The sequence below is a fragment of the Trichosurus vulpecula genome, chromosome 6 (assembly GCF_011100635.1).
Source record: "Trichosurus vulpecula isolate mTriVul1 chromosome 6, mTriVul1.pri, whole genome shotgun sequence".
Taxonomy (NCBI): Eukaryota; Metazoa; Chordata; class Mammalia; order Diprotodontia; family Phalangeridae; genus Trichosurus; species Trichosurus vulpecula.
The window spans coordinates 78,974,405-78,998,035 of record NC_050578.1 but is presented as its reverse complement, the minus strand read 5'-3'; the positions used below and the strand labels follow the sequence as shown (position 1 = coordinate 78,998,035).

Below are 23,631 nucleotides of genomic sequence, written 5' to 3'. Positions count from 1 at the left end.
TGAATTTACCCAGATTTAGAAAGGTACAGATTTTGCTAAATTAGTTAGAATTGTATTTAGCCTTTCTTCTGAAGAATTAGGAATTAAGAAATTGAATGATACAGCACTTCTGCCAGGAAAGCTGGTGTTCCCATTGTGTTGGGTGTCTGTGAGAAAATTTGTATGCCAAGGATACTTTTTTCTTTAAACATAAAATATGAAATTACCATGTACATATTATAAATATATCAGACCATTCTTGGTTTCCCCAGTTGTTATTCACCCAACATCATACATGTTTCTTATATTCATCTTATGTTTTTTCACTTGTGGATCCCCTTTAGTAGGATATGAGCTCCTTGAGGGTGAGAATTGTCTTAACTTTTGTGTTTGTATCTTTGACTCTTAATAATAAGCACTTAATAAATGCTTGCTACTTGATGGGTACATTTTGGGAGTATGAAAATAGTACTGTTTTCCTCTGTTTTGCTCCAAATTACCCTTTTATCCCTGGGGTATTAGGACTAGTGTTGAGTCCAAAGTGTCCTGTTACCCAACTGGTTTGGAAAATATTGCTCTGTAGAAATTCTCAATTAGTTGTAAGAGCTTTGGTCAAAACAAGTATTAGCTTTAAGCATTTAACAATTTTTTTTTGCAGTTCAGATTCTGAAATAATAGGTTATGCTTTGGACACACTCTACAATATAATGTCTAATGATGTAGAAGAAGAAGAGCAAGGTAAGTTTCCTGTTATTTCTGTCCTATTAGGAACAAGTTAATCATTTAAAAGTTTGTTACAGATGTGCACAAGCATTTAAATTTGTGTGTGGGGGCGGGGGGGGGGGTGGTGTTTTCCCAGTTACAAACTGCACAATACATTTTAGGTAGAGCTTTGCCTTGTAGGCTTAGTATATCATGCTGTTCCAAAATGAATTGTTAACATTGACAGTGCAAACACTGCTATAGATTTTATTTGCTGAATTGTTTTTGGTAAAATTGTATTAGAGCTCTAGCCTAATTTAAATTTAAAATGCCTGGCCTTCTGGAAGAACTTAAGTGCATCGCACACTTTATTATTTGCTTTTGTCTCTGTGACTGATGAAATCTCAGATTTGCAGACCGAAAAGACAGTTGCCACTTGGAAACGGAATCATCTAAGTGTAGCAGGCTTCTAGTACATGAGAAATCTGTTAGATTAGAACAAGATCAGTTGCTATGTCAGTTCTTGGGGGAAATGTTGAAAATGGTTACTGGGTGAAAGTGTTTGTTATGTTATTACAAAATGGAATTGGATTATCATTCACTGATTTTTTGGCCCTCTGAGAAAGAAGACTTCTTTATCATTAGTGTATTTTTTTAGGAGGTTAAGCTTATATGAATATTTAGCAAATTCTGGGTGTGTTGTCATTCTTTACTGCTGATTGAAAACCAGAGTTTTGCATCTCTACAGTAACATCTAGGAATTGAAGTTCCTTTTAGGAAACCTTTACTCTCTCAATTATGTTTTGTTAAATTATTTTAAGAATACACACTATCTATAAAGAAGTTGATGTAAAATAGTTTAGATACGATAGAATACATTAACTTTGCTCTCTTCTATCTAACATTCACTATCAGCCTTTGAATTCTCAGGTTTAGTCTTAGATTATTTTTCCATCTAGTTAGCTGTCCAGATAAAGTTTTCAACTGTTTTTGTTAGCATTATAGTTATTAATCGTAAAAAACATCTTTGAATTGAAAAAGCAAAGAGATATATCTAAGAAGGAATTCTAAACCTCTTAATGATTTCCAGTCAAATTTCTTATCTTGGACTTAGATCACATCTTAGTTTATCATTTAAAAGTAGATATTTATCTTATTTTTAAAAGACTACCCAATTGCTTATATTAATAGGTTCTCCAATATGAATATATCATGAACTTGGATTTATTCAATGAAAAAAATTTTCTATTTCCCGTGCTCCTATGATACTCTGCATTTAAAATTATTTGGTATTCAGTGATTCTGAAGCAAACTGCAATTCAGATATATTTTGGGGGAGGAGAAGAGATATTCTTTAAATCCCTTTTCCTTTTTTGATCAATATTATTTCATGCTCTTAAGCTAAGGTTGTTTTCCTGTGATGTATTCATTTTTACTTGGTGCAGTTCAGCAGGATTGACACTTTGTCCCCTTGTAGAGAGAGAAGCCTCTAAGAGATGGTTAACTTAATGTAGTTGAGTTCTAAGTTTACTACCGCACCTCATTTCCTGATGGTGGGAGTGTATTGCATTCTTTCCAGAAAATTAGAAATATCTTTTAACTTCTTCTCTTTGTTATTCAGGTTTTAGAATTAAGCAATTAGCAAAATGTCCAATCTTTTGTAATACAATATAGGGAAATCTTGACGGAAGGTAGATGTATTTGACAGTTATAATAATATTTTTAAAACAGCCAAAACCGGTGTGAGTGTGTTAGCAATTCTTATGCATTACAGTGTTGAACACGAGTGGAAGAAATTCTTAAACATTTTTATTGTAAGGTTTATTTACAATTCTGTTTTTTTCTTAATGCCCAAACTTTCTTACTGACTTGTTATTTACTCCCAGCTATTTTGCCCACAGCCTTATACTGGTGACCTTTCCTAGATGGGGAATCTCTAGTGAGCATTGCTTGGCATTCTTGGGTTGACCCTAGATTCTAGTAGTAGGATCTGTCACTGACTTGTGTAACCTTGGGCAGGGCATTTTGCTGAGCCTCGAAGTCCACAAATGGAAAACCAGTTACTAGACTAGGTGATTTGGATGATTTCTTCTAGCTCTAAATTTCTCATTAGTTTCAGAAATTGTGTTGTGAGACTTTTTGTGGTTTCTGTTTTCTGGACCTCAAGAGATAAATCAGGTTTATAATGCATATGAGTAATTGAGAAGTTTATTTAGGAAAAGTATTAATTGCCTAATTTTAAACAAGTAATTGACTAATTTCTAACTAGATGTAAAATCCAGCTCTCCCCCTAAGGACTAGAGGGTATTTTAAAGTAAGAAAATAAGAATCCCTATCAGAAAATGAAACATTGGTGCTGTTGATAGTAACTTTCCTTTATTCTTTTTAAGGATTAGAAGGGTAAACAGGTCCAGGGTTAAATCTTGGGCTTTCCTTTGTGTGTTTGGCTTTTTCTTTTCTTTGTTTAAAATGTATTGTCTGGGAGGTTTCCTTCTAGAAACTGAGGGGAGAATGCTACAATACCAACAGGCTCCCCAGGCAGGCAGGAATCATAAGGGTTTGTACATTTATATATTTCTATAGTATTTATATTTATGTATTCATGCAGCTGGTATTTCTTTATTGTCTTCTGTGTGCAAAAGCTCAGTGCTAGGCACTGGGAGATAGACAAAGATTTTGTAAGACTGGGGCTGGAGCTTCTTGTTTATTTGGAGGGCATAGGACATGCACCAGTAACAGAAATGCAGAATAAATCCTGATTGTTTTAGGGGAAGGGAAGAGTATGGAATAAGCATTTATAATAGTACTTACTATATGCCAAGCAATGTGCTAAGTGCTTTTACAAATATGATCTCATTTGATCCTCACAACAACCCTGAGAGGTTGGTGCTATTATTATCATCCCCATGTGGTGTTTAAAAAGGTTTGAGAGATATAATTTCTGGATAATTTTATTAGTAATGCCAGCATTTTAATAAAAGTATAGTCATCTGGTCATCTCTCTCTCAGACCAAAGGCCTCTTATGGCGGTGGGCTCACAATTGATATGCTGTGTAAAGAGCAGGTGTTCCTGAGGGCGGCAGTCAACCCTGATAGGGTGAGCTATAGTACAGTGAGGTTCTTGGGGTTCCTGACTTGAATTACCCAAATTATGGTCAAAGAGATGTATAAATTTCCATATCACCTCTCTGACAAAAGGGAAAATTAACACTTTGTCAGACCTGTCCAAGTAAACACAGTGAATAGGAATGCATCCATTAGCTCAGACTTAGAATTTCTTTTGCTGTCTTTGATTAGATCTCAGCCATCCTGGCTGGGTAAGTGTTTTAGGAAGATTTCCCACACTGGTTGATTTCTGGATGAGGAAGTAGAAAAGGGGAAAAACAATAATTAGTTATTAATACAAGAGAGAAATCATCATTTCTCACACCCATTTTGCAGTTGAGGAAACTGAGGCAAACAGGTTAAGTGACACATAGTCACAGACTAGACTTGAACTCAGATCTTCCTGACTCCAGGCCCCATGATCTCTGTACTGTGCCACTAGCTGCCTCTGTTTAAGCTATTAAAGCTTAAATCTACACTAAGAGTTATAAACAAAGTACTGTCTAAGGTCTAAAGGAAGAGCACTCATTGCTACCTGCATAAGAAACCTTCCCATCCTGTTCATGATCTCAGTCCTCTAGGCACTTGAAAAACATCAGTAGAAAAGTGAACTAGAAATTTAAATGTAAGGAGACATACAAAACCTCACAGATGTAAGATTGGAGAATTCTGTGTTAAATGAGATCAGAGGGATGGTAGAATAGCATTCTGTATGAAGAGTTAACCTGGCAGCAGATCCATGTGGTGAAATGTAAAAGCATGGTGGAGGACCTTGGGATGAAGTTCAATGGAGAGAGAAAGAAACAGGCAGGCCTGGGGTGGGAACATAGTACAGACTGCCTGAAGAGAGGATGGAAGGGGGTTAGGAGTCCAGATCACAGAGGTGACATGGAGACAGGATGATACGGGGGTGATGGGGTCATTCACCTACCTGGATACCTGCAGGAGGTTTCTCTCTGATGAGCGTAGAGGAGATGAGAAAATCTTGATCTGCTTAATAATAATTTCATCCTTCAGAAGATGGAGGGAGCAGCAAAGGAGACCACTATTCTGAATTCATCCTTGATGAGCAAGGAGGAATTGGTTGTTTAAATAGAAATAAAGGAAACCTAGAGAGGAGGTGGCTGTGTCATCCTTAAGTTCATGATAGAAAAGAAGGACCAGCACAGTTTGTTGTATTCCATAGGCTTTGGGAAGCATTCAGAAAAGGATTGGTAAGGTCTTGTGATCCTGAGACACTACAGAAGAGGATTGTATGTTGCTGAAGATGAAATTCTTTTAATGAGACAAACAAGGAATACAATCAATGAAGAAATGATGTAAAAGGTATCCAAAGAGAGTGCTTTGAATAATCAGAAAAGTCATAAACCAACTCTGATTTTTAAAAGATAAGTCCAGCAAGTGGCAGTAAGAACAGATAACTGAGAATGAATATATGTGTCATAGTTCAAGTCAGGAGCTCTGAGGCCCAGAATGATCGAAGGCTTGTGATAAATGCTAAGGACAACAAAAAAGATTTGAAAGGGTATGTAGGGGACGAGAGGAGGAAGATCAAAGAAGGACCAGAACTGTTTGGGGTGGATGGGACTGATAAGGAAAAGAAGGTAGGATTACTAAAGTCTTATTTTGCTTCTGTTTTCTCTACCTAGGAGACTGGGAAGCATAGAACAAAAATGGTTAACAGGGAATTGAAACCCAAGATAAGTGAGGAGATTCTAAGGGTAGCTGCCTTCCATATGTCGAAATCATCAGGCCTGGACCAAGTATACTGCACAGGGTACTGAAAGAACTTATGGATTTGATTGCTTAGCTGCTGTTGGTGATTTGTGAAAAATGGGTCAGTTTAAATGTGAAGAGCAGTCTTTAGTGAAGTGCCATGGAACTCTGTTTCTGATTCTATTGTAGTCATCCTTTTTCTTAGTAACTTGGATGAAGGCATACATGTTGTTATGTTTATTTGTGGATTCCATAAAGCAGAAAAGGATAGCTAAAATTTTGCATGACAGAATTGGGATGCAAAAAGGTAATGTAAGTCAGAAATATGGTCTAAATTTAATAAATCAAAAAGTAACAAAGCTAATTATGAAATCCTATGTTTGGGTGAAAAATCTCAAATTCTCAAGTACAGATGGGGAAGGCACACCCTAGATAAGGATCTGGGTGCTTTAGTGCACTGCAGCCTTGATATAAATCAACAAATAGCAAAAAACCCAAAAACCCCAAATAACTAATGTAATCAATCATAGGCTGCTTTAGGGAAAAGCATAATGGAATATATAGGAAGACTCTATTCTGTATGTCTGGTTGGACCATATCTAAAATGTTGTTTTGAGTTCTGATTTGTACACATTGAAAAGGATATTGGCAGGCTAGAGTTCGTCTAGAAGCTGGTAACTAGAATGGTGAAGGAATGGGAAGCCATGCCATTAAATAGTAGTTGAAAGAATCAGCCAAGTGTTTATTAAGGACCTATAACATGCTAGGCATTGTGCTGGGTTCTCAGGGTGCAAATAGGAAAGTAATAAAGGCCCTACCCTCAAGGAGCTGACATTCTACTATAAGGAACACTGATTGCATGTTCACGTACAAGTAAATGCAAAATATGTAGAACATATGAGAGAGAGAGAGAGTGTGTGTGTGAAGGGGGACAATAACAAATTGAGAAAGGCTTTTTGTTTGTATCTTTGAGACTATCTTACCTAGTTTGAGAGTACAGCAGTCACTCATGGGGCTGATCTCAACACTCACAGGCATGCTCTCCCAATTTTTCCAGCCTGGGCTGGTTTTCCCTTCCATAAGCAGCCTGGTGGTTCCTTGCTCTCAGAGACTTGCCGCATTGGTGCTGGACTTAGTAAGTACAGCCAGTCCATACTTTAGCCGGACTGTAGCCTCAGCCTCGCCAGAAGCAGGAACTTGAGGTGTGTATACCACCACACCAAAGGCTTTTGGAAGGAGGCAGCGCTTGAGTTGAGCCTTGGAGGAGCTAGAGATGCCAAGAGGAACTAGGGATGCTTAATTTAGCCTGGGGAAGATGAGAAGACTGGGAGGGTGAGGACATGGTAGTGAATTTTCGAGATTTGAAGGGCCTTTGTGTGGAAGGGAGGGAACAGTTATGTTTAAGATGTAAAGAGAGATTTTGCCTAAAGTAAAAACTTTGTTACAGTTAAAGCTGTTGAGAATGGAATGGGCTATCTTTTAAGGCAATGAATTCCTCACCTGTGGAAGTCCTTGAGCAGAGTCTGAATTAATGGGGTGGTATTGTAGAGGGGATTCTTGTTCAGGTACAGAGATGTATGTAGGTGAGCAGGGTCAAACTCAAGGCCGTGGGCCTGAACCAGACTAAAATGTAGTTGGGAAGTGTTTAACAAAATAAAGAAAAATAGAATACAACACAGGTAGTGTTAATTGGTGATCATCTGAGCCATATGCAGTCCACTGGAATTTTATACCGTATTGCTAGGTGACCTTGGTGTTAGATTTAAACTTGATGACTCTGGTTCTATGATTTGACCGCATTTGGACTAGACCTTAAAGGCTTGGGAGGGTTTGAGGGATAGAGGGCAGCATCGGCCAAGGCACAGAAGTTAGTCACATACAGTAGAGTAACCCTGTTGGAATGGACCACAGTGTAGTATGCAATAAGGCAGAGAAAGTAGACTGGCACTAACTAGATCGAAGGACTGAGATAAAAGAGTTTGAACCTTAATGCCTTGCGAAAATTAAGTCATTTAAAAGCAACAAGCTGTCAAAATATTCTGTTAGGAATTTGTGGGAGAGTGAAAATACTGATGGCGGCTCCTCAGCTTGATCATTACCCTTTGGTGCTTTGTGAGAAAGCCAGTGCCTGCCCAGATGCTCCCTGGTGGCGCAAGGTAAAGGACCAATGAGTCCACTTGGAAATCTTTTACCTTTGAAGTTCCAAGTTTGAAAAATAGGCCTGGTGGTGCACTGGCCCAAAATCCTGAAAGAATGATTTTAACATCGTGTATGGTACTTGATTAAATGAATTTGATTTATTTCTTACAATCATCTAATATCCTCATGTAATAGCTTATGAGAAAAACCTATTTTTGGGGAAGTATTTTAAAAGCTCTTGTTTATTGTTCTATGTGTGGTGCTGTGTAGGTAATGTTTATCTTTTTCAACCATTCTCTCTTCTTTCTTTTATGTCTACCTTTGCAGATGACATGGAAGGTAAAAGAGATTGCATTTATGTATGCATGATGCTTTTAGGCATAATTTTTGATAATATAAAAACATTGTTCTGTGATTTTTTTTCCCTTCACCTTGTAGTAAAGATCTTCATTTTGAAAGTTCCTTTATTGCTTAAGAATTCCTCATTGAAGATAGAGCTTTACAAAGTCATTGTTTATTGATTGCATTTACAATTCCCAAATTTTCTGTGTAGATGTTTTAGCTCTCTGGGACTCAGGAAATGTTTCCAAGGCAGTTTTAGAATGAAAATAATGGGACTCTTGATCCTGGAAAAAGATTGCCTTAATTAAAATTTTATTTATATGTGTATTTTAAAATCTTTTGAAACATTTTGTTTTGACACAACAAATGGAACCTAGCAAACCTTGGAACATCTCCTAACTCTAGCCCCAGAATATAGCTTATTGTACAGAAAAATGAGATGTTCCTTTACCACCTTTTTTATTGGTACATCATCATCATTTCCTGATTCGCCCTACTACTACTCCACCTTCTAACAGATAGTTAAGCAAAACCAACTGCTATGGTGATGCTGACAGAATTATATACCATTATGTGCTTGGAATTCCCATCCTCTTTCCAAAAAACCTCATCTGTGAGGTGTCTGTGCTTTTTGAACTGTATAATATTAACACTGACCATTTAAAAAATAATTTCCTGAAAGCATAAAAAGTCCTGTTCAGTAGGTACTTCAGACCCGTTAAGTGTAGTTGTAACTTTTATTTTCATGTGGATTAAATGATTTATTTGTTAAATGAGGAAGGTTCAGTCATAAACTGATTTGAGATGATAGTTGAACAAGTAGTCAGTCCAACCTAGGCTTGACAAAGGATAATCGCTTGGTGGTATGCTTAGCTTATCTTTGATTTTGATGGCACTTTTAAATTAAATTAAAATTATCTATGTCTTTAAGAGTAACTGGAACTGTATTTCTGGAATTTGTGGTGACAATTTGGAAGGAGCCGCCACTGGATTTCTTTCTCTAATTTTTTTATATGAAATACTAGCCACAATTGAATTTTTCCCTAAATTACAATAGAATCTTGATTAATCATACCCTAATAATATGCAGCCATTTTAGTGAAAAATGGGCAATTTGGGAGTCTGAATTATTTTGATGAAATTTTTACTTTAAAAAAAAGTTTTGAAATGTTGATGCATTGTTTTTACACAACACTTTTCAGCAGTGCATGTTCTATGATAACCTTCTCTTACTGCCCAAAGCAAAAGCAAAGCAGTCTGGCAGTCCTGACAGGCATAAAATTCTACAGTTGTGAGAAGAAACATGTGATGTTATTGAATTCTCTCTGAGTAATGCTCCTGATTATAAAAACATAGATAGGGCCTTAGAGATTATCTAGTCCAGGTCGTGTCTTTTTACAGATGGGGTAACTGAGACTTGGGGAGGAGAAGTGTCCAAAGTCCCACAGGCCATCAGTGGTAGAGACAGGATTTCAGACTCTGCCCCCTTAACTCCAATCCAGGACTCTTTGTACTGCACCATAATGTCTTTGGTTGATTCTCTTTTTAGATGCATTTTTCTCTTATTTAAATGTGTGATGAAGCATGCCATGGCAGCCGGCCTCAGTTCCTAGAAGACCTGACTTCAAGTTTTGTAGTTGTCAGTTTGGGCACTTAACCTTTCAGTACTTCAGGCACTTTCCAGAGAGTCTCTACGACAGATCTGGTGCTCATCTGCATTGGTAGAGGGGGTTTTTTCTCTGAGAGTTCCCTATGTTGGGGAAATCCCAAGTCTGGTTCTCTCCCTGTTTCCTCTCCCCTTTCTCAGCCTCCAGGTTATATGAATGTATACCTGTCTTAGGATTCTATGTAAATATTTACTGCATTTGCCATCTTAGTATTTCTTGACTCAACTTTTGGTCTTTTCCTATTACTGTTACAGTGTCTGTAATTTACTTGTTCTACCCTGTGTCCCATTACTATCATGGATATTTTAAACTAGAAAGTCACTTAACTTGTCAGTTTATCAATATTTATCAACACAAAAATTGGAAGTTTTCTTCTGACAAATCTTTCAGGATCATTTACTCTGTCCAGCAACTCCTTTCTGATGTTTTTATTTAGCTAAACTGCTGTGCTTAACTTGATCAGCATCAGATTTTCTCAGTCTCTCCTGCTTCTGCTAAGTGACTGGCCACTCGTATTCTGTCTCTTTGCCCCAACTCCTAACTATAGGTGTACCCCCAATGCTTTGTCCTGGATTCTTTTTTTTTCTCTCTACCCAGTCTTTTAGGCAACTCATCAATTCCCATGGGTTCAACTCTCATCTCTATGCAGTCACTTTCCCAGATCTATGTATCCAGCCCTAGTTTCTTTCTTTAGCTCCAATGCTGTGTTACTAGCTGCCTCTTGGACATTTCCAACTGGATGTCTGATAGGCTACTCAACATATCCAAAATAAAATTCATTATCTTTCCTCTTAAATGCATCTCTCTTTTGAACTTCTTGGGAGGTGATTTTTTTTAACTCACCCAGTTCATTTTATATTTCTCACTGTTAACCAAAAAAATCACAAGTCCGTAAGACAGATATTGAAACCAGATTTATAACAAGAGAAATGAACATGGATTTGGAGCTCCTATCTCAAGTACAGGGGAGTTCACAGTCCAGGTAGAAGCTTTTAAATCTATGAGTTGCAACAAGGGGGAAGTCTCATGGGCAATTCCCTCCCAAATGGGAGTGGCATGGGAGGAGGAAGGGAGCAGGAGGGGAGGAGGAAGGGAGCAGGAGGGGAGGAGAAAGATGAAAGAAAGAGAGGAGAAACATGAGTAAGTAGGATGGCAAAAGTCACATTTTTTTTCCTTTGGAACTGCTAAACCATGAAGGTAGGAGAGTCTGTTATGTACCAGAGTCCCAGCTGCACAATTTTTATCAGTCTGGTGCAGACTGACTGGTGCCAATCTTGTAGCTGCTTCGACCCTCAAGGACATGCTGAGAGTCCAGCCAAAAGTGAAAATAACAAATTTGGTCAGCTTGGGTGGGGGGAGCAGGGTTCACCTGTGACTCGTTCTGGGTCTCCTGCAGAGCCCAGGTCCAGTGTTTCTGGAAAACATGGCAACTCTTGTCAAGAAGAGGGGTTAAGTTGGCTTCAGGTCAACATCACTCTTTCTTATTTCTCCATTAAATTGTGAGCTCTTTGAGAGCAGAGGGTTTTTGTTTATTTGTTTTTCTTTTTACTTTGCTTTGTGTCCTCAGTGCTTAGCACAGTGCCTGGCATGTAGACGGCACTTACTAAATGCTTAGCTCTATCATATCTCATCAGTTGGCAGGTGTCGTTGATCACCTCAACATCTTTATACCCATATGATCACTGTCTTGATTCAAGACCTCCCTCGCTCATGTTTCCCTCCTCTCCAATCCAGTTTCCACATACTGACAAAATGACCTCCTAATGCATAGGTTTGGCCGTTTTAATCCTCCCACTCTCACACCATCTCACACACAAAGTGGCTCTTAGTTGTTTCTTGGGGGAAAAAAGTCAACTCCTTTTTGGCATTTTAAAGTTTTTCACATTTTGGCTTTAGCTGACCTTTGCAGGCATCATGCATTCTGTGGTCTAGGTGCACTGGCCTTATTATTATTTCTCATGCTTGACATATTGTTTTCTTTATTCTAATAGAAGATTTCTGTTCTATTTTCCACATCTAAATTGCCTTGTATTTATTTTTTAGGTGTACTTAGACCTTCTTGGGTGTATATGTTGTTTCCCCCAATAGAACATAAGCTCCTTGAGGGTGAGAAAGGACTGCTTTTTCTTTTCATATCTCCAGTGCCAAGAATACTGCCTGTTCCATAGAACCCAGGAGCACCTGTAGCTTCATAAGGAATAATAGAAAGTCCTGCCTTCTGTATATCTGGTAACAGTTGTTAATTACCTTAACAAAGATCTATTTGGCATGAGAGCAGATAGTGTAGAAACTTGTTATGCTAGTAGAAGTATTGCTAAGAAAGACAAGCAGTAAACAGGTTACTTAAACTCCAGGATTTTTAATGTACACACGGCTCCCTACTTGATAAGAGTGAGTAGGTGACTCAAATGACTTTTTTAGGGGGCATTTTGCATTTGACATAAAGTACACATAGTATACTTCAATGTCTTTTGAGCCTTAAAGCTATTCAGTAGGCAGAAGTTCATGTCTTATCTGAGGTCACCCAAGTAGCTCAAGCTCAAACCTAGGTCATTTAACTATGACCCTTGGATTGGTAAAGCCAGTCAAGGCAAAAAATCTGAACATGAATGTTTGCCATTGCATGGATGGTGTCTATTACAGAATTAAAATGAAAGAGAGATTCCTCATAGAGAAATTTCATTGAGGTTTCCCAAATGTTCCTGTTTGTAGATGACATTGTACTTACTGTATCAGTCAAGCCTTGGAACATGGCATAGCCTCAGTGAGATCCATAATCATTACAAGTAGTTGAGCCTATTTTTACAGAAAAAGCTCAAGTGATAGAAGAATACCTATTGTCCAGATTGTGTTACGTTGCATATCTTGAACAAACTCTGTATCTAGATTGTATTTAAAAAATTGCTTGGTGTTTTGAATGATTCCAGTATCTCCTTGAAACAAAGCCTATCTTTTTAACTTAATTTTTTTCTGGTAGTGCTCTGTGTGATACTACAACCTCTAAGGATTTAAAGTTCTAGGTTGCTCAGAGGACAATGGAGAAGGTCAGGGCAGATACAGATTAGTTCATATTACCAATGAAGAATTGCCCAACAGAGGAGGTGAGTTAATCAGACAGCAGAAGGAAAGGCTAGCTGATGGGTAGGCCGCATGCCTCATTGGTACCTATACAGTGTCAAGTTCTAAAAGAAGACCTCTCTTAAGATAGGTGGACCCTTTATGATGGAAGATTTGTGGGAAGACATAAAGAGACAGCAGAGGATGAAAAGGCATGTATGGGTTGCCATCTGCATTGTTGGAGGGAGTGCTTAGTCAAGATCATATTCACTGAAATATTAGTCAAAAAAGGCATTTTTCCCCACTGCATCTTTTTGTTGTTTGTAGCTTTTAGATGTTGTTGCTGTAGTAGGTTTGGGTCCCTGTGGGCCTCCTGATGAGGGAAAGTGCAGTGTGAGAATAAGTATTTAGTTCTTGTGATTCATGTCAACCCATGTGAAAATAGGTAAAAGGTGACTGGCTAAGAATAAAAGGAAATTATGCTCAGACCCTCAATCAATCAACAAATATTTATTAAACACCTACTTTAATCACGGCTCTCTGAATACAAATATAAAAAAATGAAACAATATCTACTCTCAGATTACTTTCTGGTGTCTTTGTTAAGGAGGAGGAGTGACAGCTTATTCTTGGACAACTGTTCATGTGGCAGATAGCCTTTGGGAAGCTATTGCTAGGGAGAGATTGATCTGGAATATATTTTAATGATCCTCAGAAGGATAAAAGGAACTACTGGTTAGGAACATGCTTTTTCTTTCATATTTGTGTGTAGTTCTGATTTCCATCTCTTATATTTAGAGTTAGACTTTTAGAACTAAAAGGGAAATTAACAAATCTGTCAGTCTGTCCGCATTTTACAGCTGAGATCTAGAGAGATAGAGTGATTTGCTTAACATCACACAGCTTTCCCTGACCCTTTCCTTTCTCCACTCTTTACTTTTTCCTTCATTTTTCCTTTTTCTGAGGTCACTGGAGCAGTGATATAAGAAATTAATAACAGAATAAAAGGCTTGTAGAGCAGCAGTAAAGGTCTGGCTAAGGTTATGATCATTTATGTATCACTTCAAGGTTTGAAATAAACATTACAAAGCTTATCTAATATAAATCAATAGCAAGATCAGAGAAACTGATGATAAGTGGTACCTAGCGTTTAGAATTCATTGGATGACTGTACTATGAAGGAAGGGCATCCTAGAATGACTCCAACCTAGGGTGTTTACTAAAGTAGCCGATCATCGTGTCAGTGCTAGGCAGAGTCAGCAGGTGAAACCAGACTTAGAGGACTTAGAGCCAGGATGAATCAGGGGGAGTTATCCAAGATCCATAGGGAGTTGATGAAAACATATAAGACCAGGAGCCATTCCTCAAGAAATAAGGAGTTGAATGATGTAACTAGGTAGCTTTCAGATGAAGAAATGCAAACTATCAACAGCCATATTAAAAAATGCTCCAAATCATGAATATTATAAGTACAAATGAAAATTACTCTGAGATTCTACACCTGTCAGCTGGGCAAAAATGACAAAAAAGGAAAATGACAGTTTTTAGAGGGGCTGTAGAACAAGAGGCACATGAATGCGCTATTGGTGGAGCTATGATTTGATCCAACCATTCTAGAAAGCTGTTTGGAATTATACCTGAGTGTTGCTAAACTATACATATTCTTTTACTCAATGTATGACTATACTGCCTTTGAGCCCAAAGAGTATGGATGTATATTTACAACATCACTTTTTGATGTATCAGACAAGTGGGAACAGTGGGTACCCATTAGTTAAGGAATAGTGACTGAACAAATTATGGGTTATGACTGTAATGAAATATTGTGCTGGAAGAATGAACAAATACTTTGGATTCAGAAAAACCTGGAAGGACTTGAATGAACTGATGCAGAGGGAAATAAACTGAACTAGGAGAATAATTTGCACAATTACCACAATACTAAGAGGAAAGTAATGTTGTAAGACTTCAAAACTGATCAAAATATGAGTGGGAATGAGAGGCGTACCATAGGGCTGCAGAACAGAAAATACTGCTCCAGTTATTCAAAAAGGAAAAGAATGCAGGCTGCAAACTTTAATACAGTGACCTTAATTCTTATTTTTTGGGAAAACTAGTTATGCATAATTAAGAGACAGTCGATGAGTATCTTCATCAAGTCTAGGTCATATACAACCTGATTTCCTTTCTTGACAGGTTTACTAAATTGGTACGTTGGGGGACCATAGATAGAGTTTACCTAGACTTTAACAAAATGTTTGATAAAGTGTCTCAGTTAAAATAGCATGGAACTTGGATGATAGTGTTTAATAAATGGTTTCTGATTGTTATCTTGTAGAAAAGATGGAAAGTTGTGGGCTGGTTGAATGGCTAGACTAAAAATTTAGTGATTAATGATTTATGTCATCTTGGAAAGGGTAAAGTGGGGAACTTTGCTTGGCTTTGTTCTGGAATAAAGTCATACGTGGTATGCTATCGAATTTTGAGTGATGCAAAGTTGAAATGAATAGCTCAGACCAGATGACAGTTGGGATCCAAAAAAAAAAAAAAGATTTTGACAGGCTAAGATAGTGAACTTCACACTAAGAGCTCTGTGCTCCTAAAGATCAGAAGACAGGGGCAGAGCCTAGGTGGAGAAAAGACAGCATTTTTACTGAGCTCTCTCCCAACACACTCTCTCTACAACAACTTAAAAAAATGCGAAGAATTCTGAACTGAATTCTGAGCAGAAAAGCCAACCAAATGTTTCCATGAGTGATTTTTCCAGTTCAGGACAACCTGGTACCCAGGAATAATAAGAGGACTTAACACCTAGTCAAAAAGAGATTCCAGGGTATCCCTGTACTAGCACTGGACACAAAAATCAGGTACCATTTGGCAACGCAGTTGCCTGTTACCCAGTTCCGGATCAGAGGAGTAGTAGTTACAGTCATGAGGGAGCCAGGGGCTGCCTGTGTAAGGACCATAGTGCTGATGAGGAGGGCAGTGATCAGACTTCTCCCTCTGAGTTGTAAAAACAGCTGAAGGTTGTTAAAAGCCTGAAAGTCAGGTCACTCGTCCTTCTCAGAGGTGAGCAGGGCCCAACTCTAACATAGTCCAAAGTCAAGAAATAGGCTGGAAAAATGAGCAACGATTTTGCTCAAAAAAAGAAACTGACAATGAAAAGGTACTATAGTGGCAGGAAAGTTCAAGATAAAAGTTCAGAAGAAAATGACTTGAAAACATCTACAAGCAAAGCCTCAAAGAAAAATGCAGACTGAACACAAGCCCAACAAGAAGTTCTAGAAGAGCTACAGGACAAAACAGATTTTAAAAATCAAATAAGAACAGTAGAGGAAAACTTGGGAAATGAAATGAAAGCTATGCAAGAAAATAACAAAAAGAGAATTAGCAGTGTTCTCTGTGAATTTCACTAAGCATGCAAAGGCAGATTGCAGGCATTGTTTTCATCCTTTTGTTTCTTTTTCCACTTCACCTTTTTTCCTTAAATGAAGTTGAAAGTAGTCATTCTTCCTGTAACCATCCAGCAATCTCAATATGTTCAACTTTTGTTTAAAAAAAAAAAACATAGTCATCCTGTGATCAATTAGATACTAATGCAAAATACAGGAATCTCATTCCCCAAACGAGTCATTCCCAATCTCTTCAGGCTACCTCTCCTACCTTTTTCATCAGTGTCTCACTGAAAAACTAGAGACCATTCCATCACATACTCTTTTCTTCCTCAGTTTACATTTGAAATTATCTCAGCATCCCATTCTCCTCATTTGCTCCAGTAGCAGAGGATGAAGTAGGCCGTTGTGCACTTAATCATGTCCCCTCCTGTCTCCTACAAGAGCTTGCCCCTCTGATCAATTTTGAACCTCTTATTAATCACTGGGTCCTTACCTGCTGCATACAAACATACTCAGATTTTTCTGCACTTATTAAGCAGCCATGTGTCTCAAGCCCTGGGCTGAGCAGTAGAGATACAAAGAAAAACAAAAAACAATCCCTGCCCTCCAGAAGTTCCCAATCTGATGAGGGAGATAGATGGGATAAATTGAGACTAATAATAGCAAAGGGAAGGCACCAAGATTGTTCACCTTGACCTGATTCTACCATTCCTCCCTTAAAACCATCATCGTCGCTCCCCTCAAGCCATCATCATTTCTCCCCTTTTGCAGCCAAAGTCTGAAATCTGGCTTCCATATTTACTGTTTAACTTTAAACTGTTCTTTCTAAGGTCTTTATTATTAAGTTAGATGGCCTTTTCTCAGCATACTGTCGTTTAGACCTAGCCAGAGCATTTGAGACTGTTGACTGTGTCCCCTGCCCCTTCCAGAGATTCCTTTCTTAGATTTTTATGATACTGTTCACTCTGGGCTTTTATCTTTTCATTTATGTGGGAAGCTTCTTTTTTTTTTCTTTTTAAAAAATTAATTAATTTATTTTTAGTTTAAAGCATTCAGTTTCACAGGTTTTTGATTTCCAAATCTTCTCCCCCCCCCAAGACGGCATGCAAATCACTATAGGCTCTACATATATCTTCATATTACACATATTTTCACATTAGTCATGTCATAAAGAAGAATTAGAACCAATGGAATGAACCATGAGAAAGAAGAAACAAAATGAAAAAAAGAAAGATCAAATAGTTTGCTTCAATCTGCATTTCAGACTCTGTAATTCTCTGAATGTGGATAGCTTTTTCCAACATGAGTCATTTGTAGTTGTCTTAGGACCTTGCATTGCTGAGAGGAGCCAAGTTATCAAAGTTATTCATCACAGATACAGTGTGTCTGTAGTTGTGTACAATGATCTCCTGGTTCTGCTCCCCTCACTCAGCATCAGATCATGTAAGCCCCAGGTTATTCTGAAGTCCATCTGCTCATCATTTCTTATAGCACAATAGTATTCCATTACATTCATATACTACAACTTGTTCAGCCATGCAGGAAGCTTCTTGATATAGCTATGTCATTGATTTGGATCAGTAGCTTACGTGGAAGGCATGTCTGAGGCCATTGGTAGGCCTGGTTCACAGCTCAATGGGTAGTTTGTGTTAGAGGCAATGCTTGAAGCGAGGTCTTCATGAATCCAGCCAGCAAAGTTATGCTTTACCCTGCTCTGTCACGTCACACACATCTAAGCCTTCCCATTGAACTTCTGTACCCCACCTGGACATTCATTATTTATAGCATTTAATCTTTTTACTAATAACTTTAGTTACCTCCTTGCCTCTTAATTCTTGCTTTGCATGTTGTAGAGCATTTTGAAATCTGAACAATTAATTCTCTTTCCTGCTGCGTGGAAGAGTTAAGTGATAAGTGCTGTAAGTGTCATAGAATAAGCAGACGAATAAATGGGGCAATTTCCCAGACATTCAATAGAGATATATCAAATGCCCAGTATTCAAAAGCAGATTTTTAAAAATATATCAAAATCAAAACTAGGGGCAGCCAGGTAGTGCAGTGGATAGAGCATCAGCCCTGGAATCAGGAAGACCTGAGTTCAAATGGGGCTTCAGACCCTACCAGCTGAGTGGCCTTGGGCAAGTCACTTAACCCTAATTGCACTTCCCCCAAAATAATAAAAAGTAAACATTGTTGGATTACTCCTTCTTTTGGATCACATGACACTCAGATTCCTTGTATTAGTCTAGACTATGGAGCGTATTTTAGTGCTGTTTTTTTTTTAAACTTTCTGGTCTTCAGGAGAAAAGTTAATGTTTTTGAGGAGTTTTTTTAAGGTTTTGAGAAAGTTGACCTTGGTAGAGGGGAAAGGAATTCTATAGAAACTATTTTTGTAAGAATTTTAAAGCCGGGGCAGCTAGGTGGCGCAGTGAGTAGAGCACTGGCCCTGGAGTCAGGAGTACCTGAGTTCAAATTCGGCCTCAGACACTTGACACATTACTAGTTGTGTGATCTTGGGTAAGTCACTTAACCCCAATTGCCCTGCCTTCCCCCCTGCAAAAAAAAAAAAAAGGAATTTTAAAGCCCATTTATGGTGGTGGGTTATTTTATTTCATTTTGTTTGGGTTTTTAAGTTTCTAGAAAACAAATATAAAAGCGTTGTATTTATTTACTAAATGAACAATACAAGGCAATACTCAGCTAATATGGTTTTTGTGGTTTTTTTTCCTTTCCTCTTGCTTTTTTTTTTTTTTTGAAAGAACCTGTTTTGTCATCAGTGACATGATTATTTTCCCTAATTTGGGCATGTTTGCTCATTTCCACATCATGCTAATATTAAATGTCGCACATGGAGGAAAACCCCCAGTATAATCTTAGTTGAAATGGCAGATTGAAAAATGGTATTGAGTGAGTGGGTTTTGATAATGATTGTTTTTTATTCTTAGTCTAAGACTTTTAGTCAGCTGAATTAAAATGACTGTTATTTTCAATGATTATGAGAATTTTTTACATCTCTGGAGAAACAGTTGCTCAAAGACAGTATAGACTTAAATGTAGTATTCTTAAATGATAATGGTAGAGAGTGAGTATTATAAAATCAATACTCTTTTGAAGAGTTAATGAACAATTGATAGAATAACTATTTTATTTCCAGAATTGAAGTCAATAAGAATTCAAGTGCATACTATATTCCAGGTAGTGTAATAAGCCCTGGGAGTAAAGAGAAAGGCAAAACGATAGTCATGGTCCCTTGAGGAGAGGACATTGAAGGAGAGAGACAACAAAATCAGCTAGGTAGCTACAAAATAGAGGATCTCTAGAGTATGTGGGAAGACCTCTGAAGGGGGAAGATTAACATGTTGGGGCACCTAGAAAGGCTGCCTAGAGAGGGTGAGATTTGATCTGTATCTCCAAGGAACTCAGGGAGACTAAAAGGTAGAAAGTGAGGGGGTACATACTTACTTTTTTTAAAAAAAATTAATTTATTTTTAGTTTTCAACATTCACTTTCATAAGCTTTTGAGTTTTAAATTTTTTCCACCTCCCTCCTCTCCCACCACCCTAAGAAGGCATGCAATCTTATATAGGCTCTACATATACATTCTTATTAAACATATTTTCACATTAGTTATGTTGTAAAGAATTAGAACGAATGAGAGAAAGAAAAAACAAAACAACAACAACAAAAAAAGAGACAGCAAATAGTGTGCTTTGATCTGTATCCAGATACATAGTTCTTTCTCTGGATGTGGACAGCATTTTTCGTCATGAGCCTTTTGGAGTTATCTTCCATCTTTGCATTGCTGAGAAGACCTAAGCCTATGAAAGTTAGTCATCACACAATGTGGCTGTTACCGTGTACAGTGTTCTCCTGGTTCTGCTCGTTTCACTCAGCATCCAATTATCTTTTAATACTTGGATATTTAACAACTGAGCTGTTAGGAGGGATATGCAATCATTAACAATAGTCTTAACTTTCAATATATATGTACATATATGTATTTACTTCAAATGCTTATTGATTTCTTTTGCTTTTTTTATCACCTATATTTCCAAATATATCTCCCCTTTCCACCTGGCTCCCACTCCACTTACCCTTCTAAAAAAGAATAAAAAATCAAGGAAAAAACCACCAACCCAATCTGATACTCTATGCACTATTCCATAACTGTGGTCCTCCCCTCTGTACACAAGGGCAGAGGTCTTCTTTTCTTCTTTGGGCTCAGACTTGTTGGTTATAATTACATAGCATTCAGCTTCAAGTTTTTTAAAATTAATTTTTATATTGTTATAGTCACCGCATATATTCTTTTCCCGGATCTGTTTACTTTTTTCTGCATTGGTTCATTTAATTCTCCCCTTGTTTCTTTGAGGTCTTCATATTGGTTTCTTGCAGCACAGTGATATTCCATTTATATTAATGTTTGTATAATCATTCCCCAGTCAGTGGGCATCTGGCTTTGCTATAAAGATTTTGATGTATATGGAGCCTTTCTTTGTAATTTTTATCTCTTTGGGGTATATGCTTAGTAGTAGTAGAGTCAAAGGCTATGGACCTAAATGTTTTCTTTGAAGGGGGAGATGTTGATTTAAGGAGACCTGAAGATTGAACATTGAATGAAAATTAAATCTGAACCTTTTATTAAAAAGATTATTGATGCTTATGGAAGTACTACTATTGAAAGACTAGACTCCTGTTGATAGAATTATATCTTTCATAATATTAAATGTATTACTTTAATTGCTGAAATAAAAGGAAAATTTAGCACCATACTGAAGTATTTTATATTTGAATGTTATAGAAGACAATTCTTCAAAACAGAGTGATGATTTGGGAGGCCAATTTACAGAAATTTTCATTAAACAGCAAGAGAACGTCACACTTCTTTTATCCCTCTTGGAGGTGAGTACAGCATTTTCTGTATTTTGGCTTTGTGAATTTAGAAGCAATGTCATTTGATACATAACACATTTAATGTTTTTTCATTGTCTGTGTTGCCACTAAACATAATGTAGCTCTTCTGTTTATCTGTCAGTTTTTATTATTGCATTATTTGAGGTCATTGTTGCTAGTCTTGCTTCTGGACTTCTCTGTGTGATCATGGTCAGACATTTAACCATCCTTGAACCTGTTTCTTCATTTGTAAAAACGAGAGGGTTGGACTAAATGGTCCCCGAAGAGGTCCCTTCCAGCCATAGCTAGGGTCTTCTTGTCTTAATGAGTGCTTTTTAGAGCATGTGAAGTGCAATCTTTATCCATCCTTTCATTTCTGAATATTTTAAATGTGCTGCTTGATAACAGCAAATTGTAATATTTTGTTTTCTTGTCCATGTTCTTTGTCTTTTATTGGGAAGTTTAATCCATTGACATTCAAAGTTACAATTGTTGAATTCTGTGTCTTCCATCAACTACTTTAAGGAATATGTATGAACATGAAGTTCACCTCCTCTCTAGGTTGGTGCTTAGTCTCTGTACTTTTGTTTTGCTTATATAGATCTCAGTCTGAGCCTGGTCTCCCTATCTCCATTTCTGATCCCAGGCTGTTTAAGTTTGTGTGTGTTATTCCCCGCCTCTTGTGTTTGTTTAATAACAAGAGCTGACATTTCGATAACACATAACATATGCCATGAACTGTGCTAAGCACTTTACAAATAGGATCTTATTGGGTCCTCGCACAGTCAAAGTGGTTAAGTGACTTGCTCAGGGTCTCACAGCTGGTAAGTGTCTGAAGCAGGAAAGAGTACTGTACCTAATCATCCCTGCCTTCTCCTGGCCACCCTAACCCTCTCCATTCTTCCACTCTCTTATTTCTTACTCCTTCTAGTTTTCTTTAGGATTTATTCCCAGACATGATAGTTCTAGGCAGAGAAATCAAGGTACAGTGGAAAGTATTTGATAAACCTAGTCTCAGCTTCCAAGCCTGTTCTTGTGAAGTGTCCAACCCCCTCAGCAGAGTTGGCTGCAAGACTTGGCTCACTCCTTCCCATGTCTGAGGGGTCATGCTGCTGCTCCCTCTGCTGGCATAGCTTCCTCTCTGTGTTCTGCCTCTCAGTGTTCTGTTCTGTTTTTTTAAACCTCAGAGTCAGAGGAGAAACTGGGAGTTACTTGTTCACGTCCTGTTTTGACCCCTGACCGGTCATTATCAGGGATTTCCATTTCATTTCTTTCTTTCCACAGCTGAGAGGTGTTCCTCCATACTATCGCAGGCCTATAATGTTGAATTATTAAGGAGATTTTTCCTCCCCTGAGATACTCCTTTATATTATACCTACTCTGCTTTTGATTGTTCCTTTTACTCCTTAAAAAACAGAAGCAAAAAGCCAAGATACGCTGATAAGATTTGTGGTTCCGCATACAGTTAATTTTTGTTCCTATTTGTCATGTCCCAAATAACAGAACTAAAAAAAAAGCAACCTCAAGATTCTTTAGCCCATTGATGTCCTTTCTTACTGTCATTCATTGTGAGTCTTTTAACAGTAGAAGAGACCAGGTGTTTTAATTGATGCAGAAAATGTAATTTTACTTTGAAATAAAAATTTTTATCCTAATGTCTCTATTTTCTTTGCTTTATAGATTTTTTAAAAATGTGCTTTGTCAGTTGACACAGTTTAATCCTTTGAGGTATTCATAAATTCTGGTCCCTCTAGTATTAAAATAGAAAATCAAATAACAAATAGAAATATTCTACTCCTTGGTCCCACATGCATTCAAGTCCCTATCTTTCCCTAGCCAAATGAAAACAAATATTTCATTCCTTAGTTTTACATTATTATTTGAAAATAGTAACTTTTTTGGGTTTGATCAGTGTGCAAGTCGAATACCAATCCAGAATTGGATAAATTCACAAAGCCATGCTGATGGGATCCACTACAGACTGAGGTTACATAATCTCATCTGGCCCTCAGGACAGCAGTGCACTTCCCCAAACACTTCATTATCCCACTCAGCCCAGCAGCTGTTCCTCACCTTTTAATCCCTCCTCCAGTCTCCCCACATTCTCTCTGCTGAGAGTTTTATCTCATACTTCACCAAAACACTGAAGCACCCTTCCCTGCCTCCTCACCTTACAGTGCTCAGACATCTTCCCTCATCATCTCCTCTTTCACCCCTGTCTTGCATAAAGATGTGGCCCTTCTTGCTAAGGTGAATACCTCTGCATATACGCTTCATACCATCTGTTTCAGTAGATTATCTTCACTACTTTCTCCATATCGGATTGCTCCCCTACTGCCTACAAATATGCCCATGTATCCCCATCTTCAAAAAACCTTCTTCTGATCTGTCCCTCCCTGTTAGTTCTCATTCTTCTTGTTCTCATTTCTTCTTTCACTTCTTAATGCTTAAGTCTGGCTTCTGACCTCATCATTCAACGGAAGCTGTGCTCTCTACTGTTGTCAGTAATCTTTTAATTGAGTCATGAGTGACATTCAACAGAAGGTAGACCAAGGCACATTTTCTCCGAGCTGTATAATAGTTTTCAGGGGCACTACTGTAAATAAAGCCAGTCTGATGGCTCGGCTCAGTTTAAC

The 23,631-nt window shown here is 37.8% G+C and overlaps 1 protein-coding gene across 2 annotated transcripts in view; it reads left to right on the top strand.

Moving 5' to 3' along the window:
• The window catches only part of USO1 (USO1 vesicle transport factor), an 80,856-nt gene that overhangs the window by 19,512 nt on the left and 37,713 nt on the right, over nt 1–23,631 (top strand). For both annotated transcript variants that reach the window (XM_036762942.1, XM_036762941.1), the window contains exons 4-5: nt 638–717; nt 20,904–21,004. In XM_036762942.1, the coding sequence (XP_036618837.1) occupies nt 638–717; nt 20,904–21,004 (181 nt within the window). The remainder of the gene's footprint in view (nt 1–637; nt 718–20,903; nt 21,005–23,631) is intronic.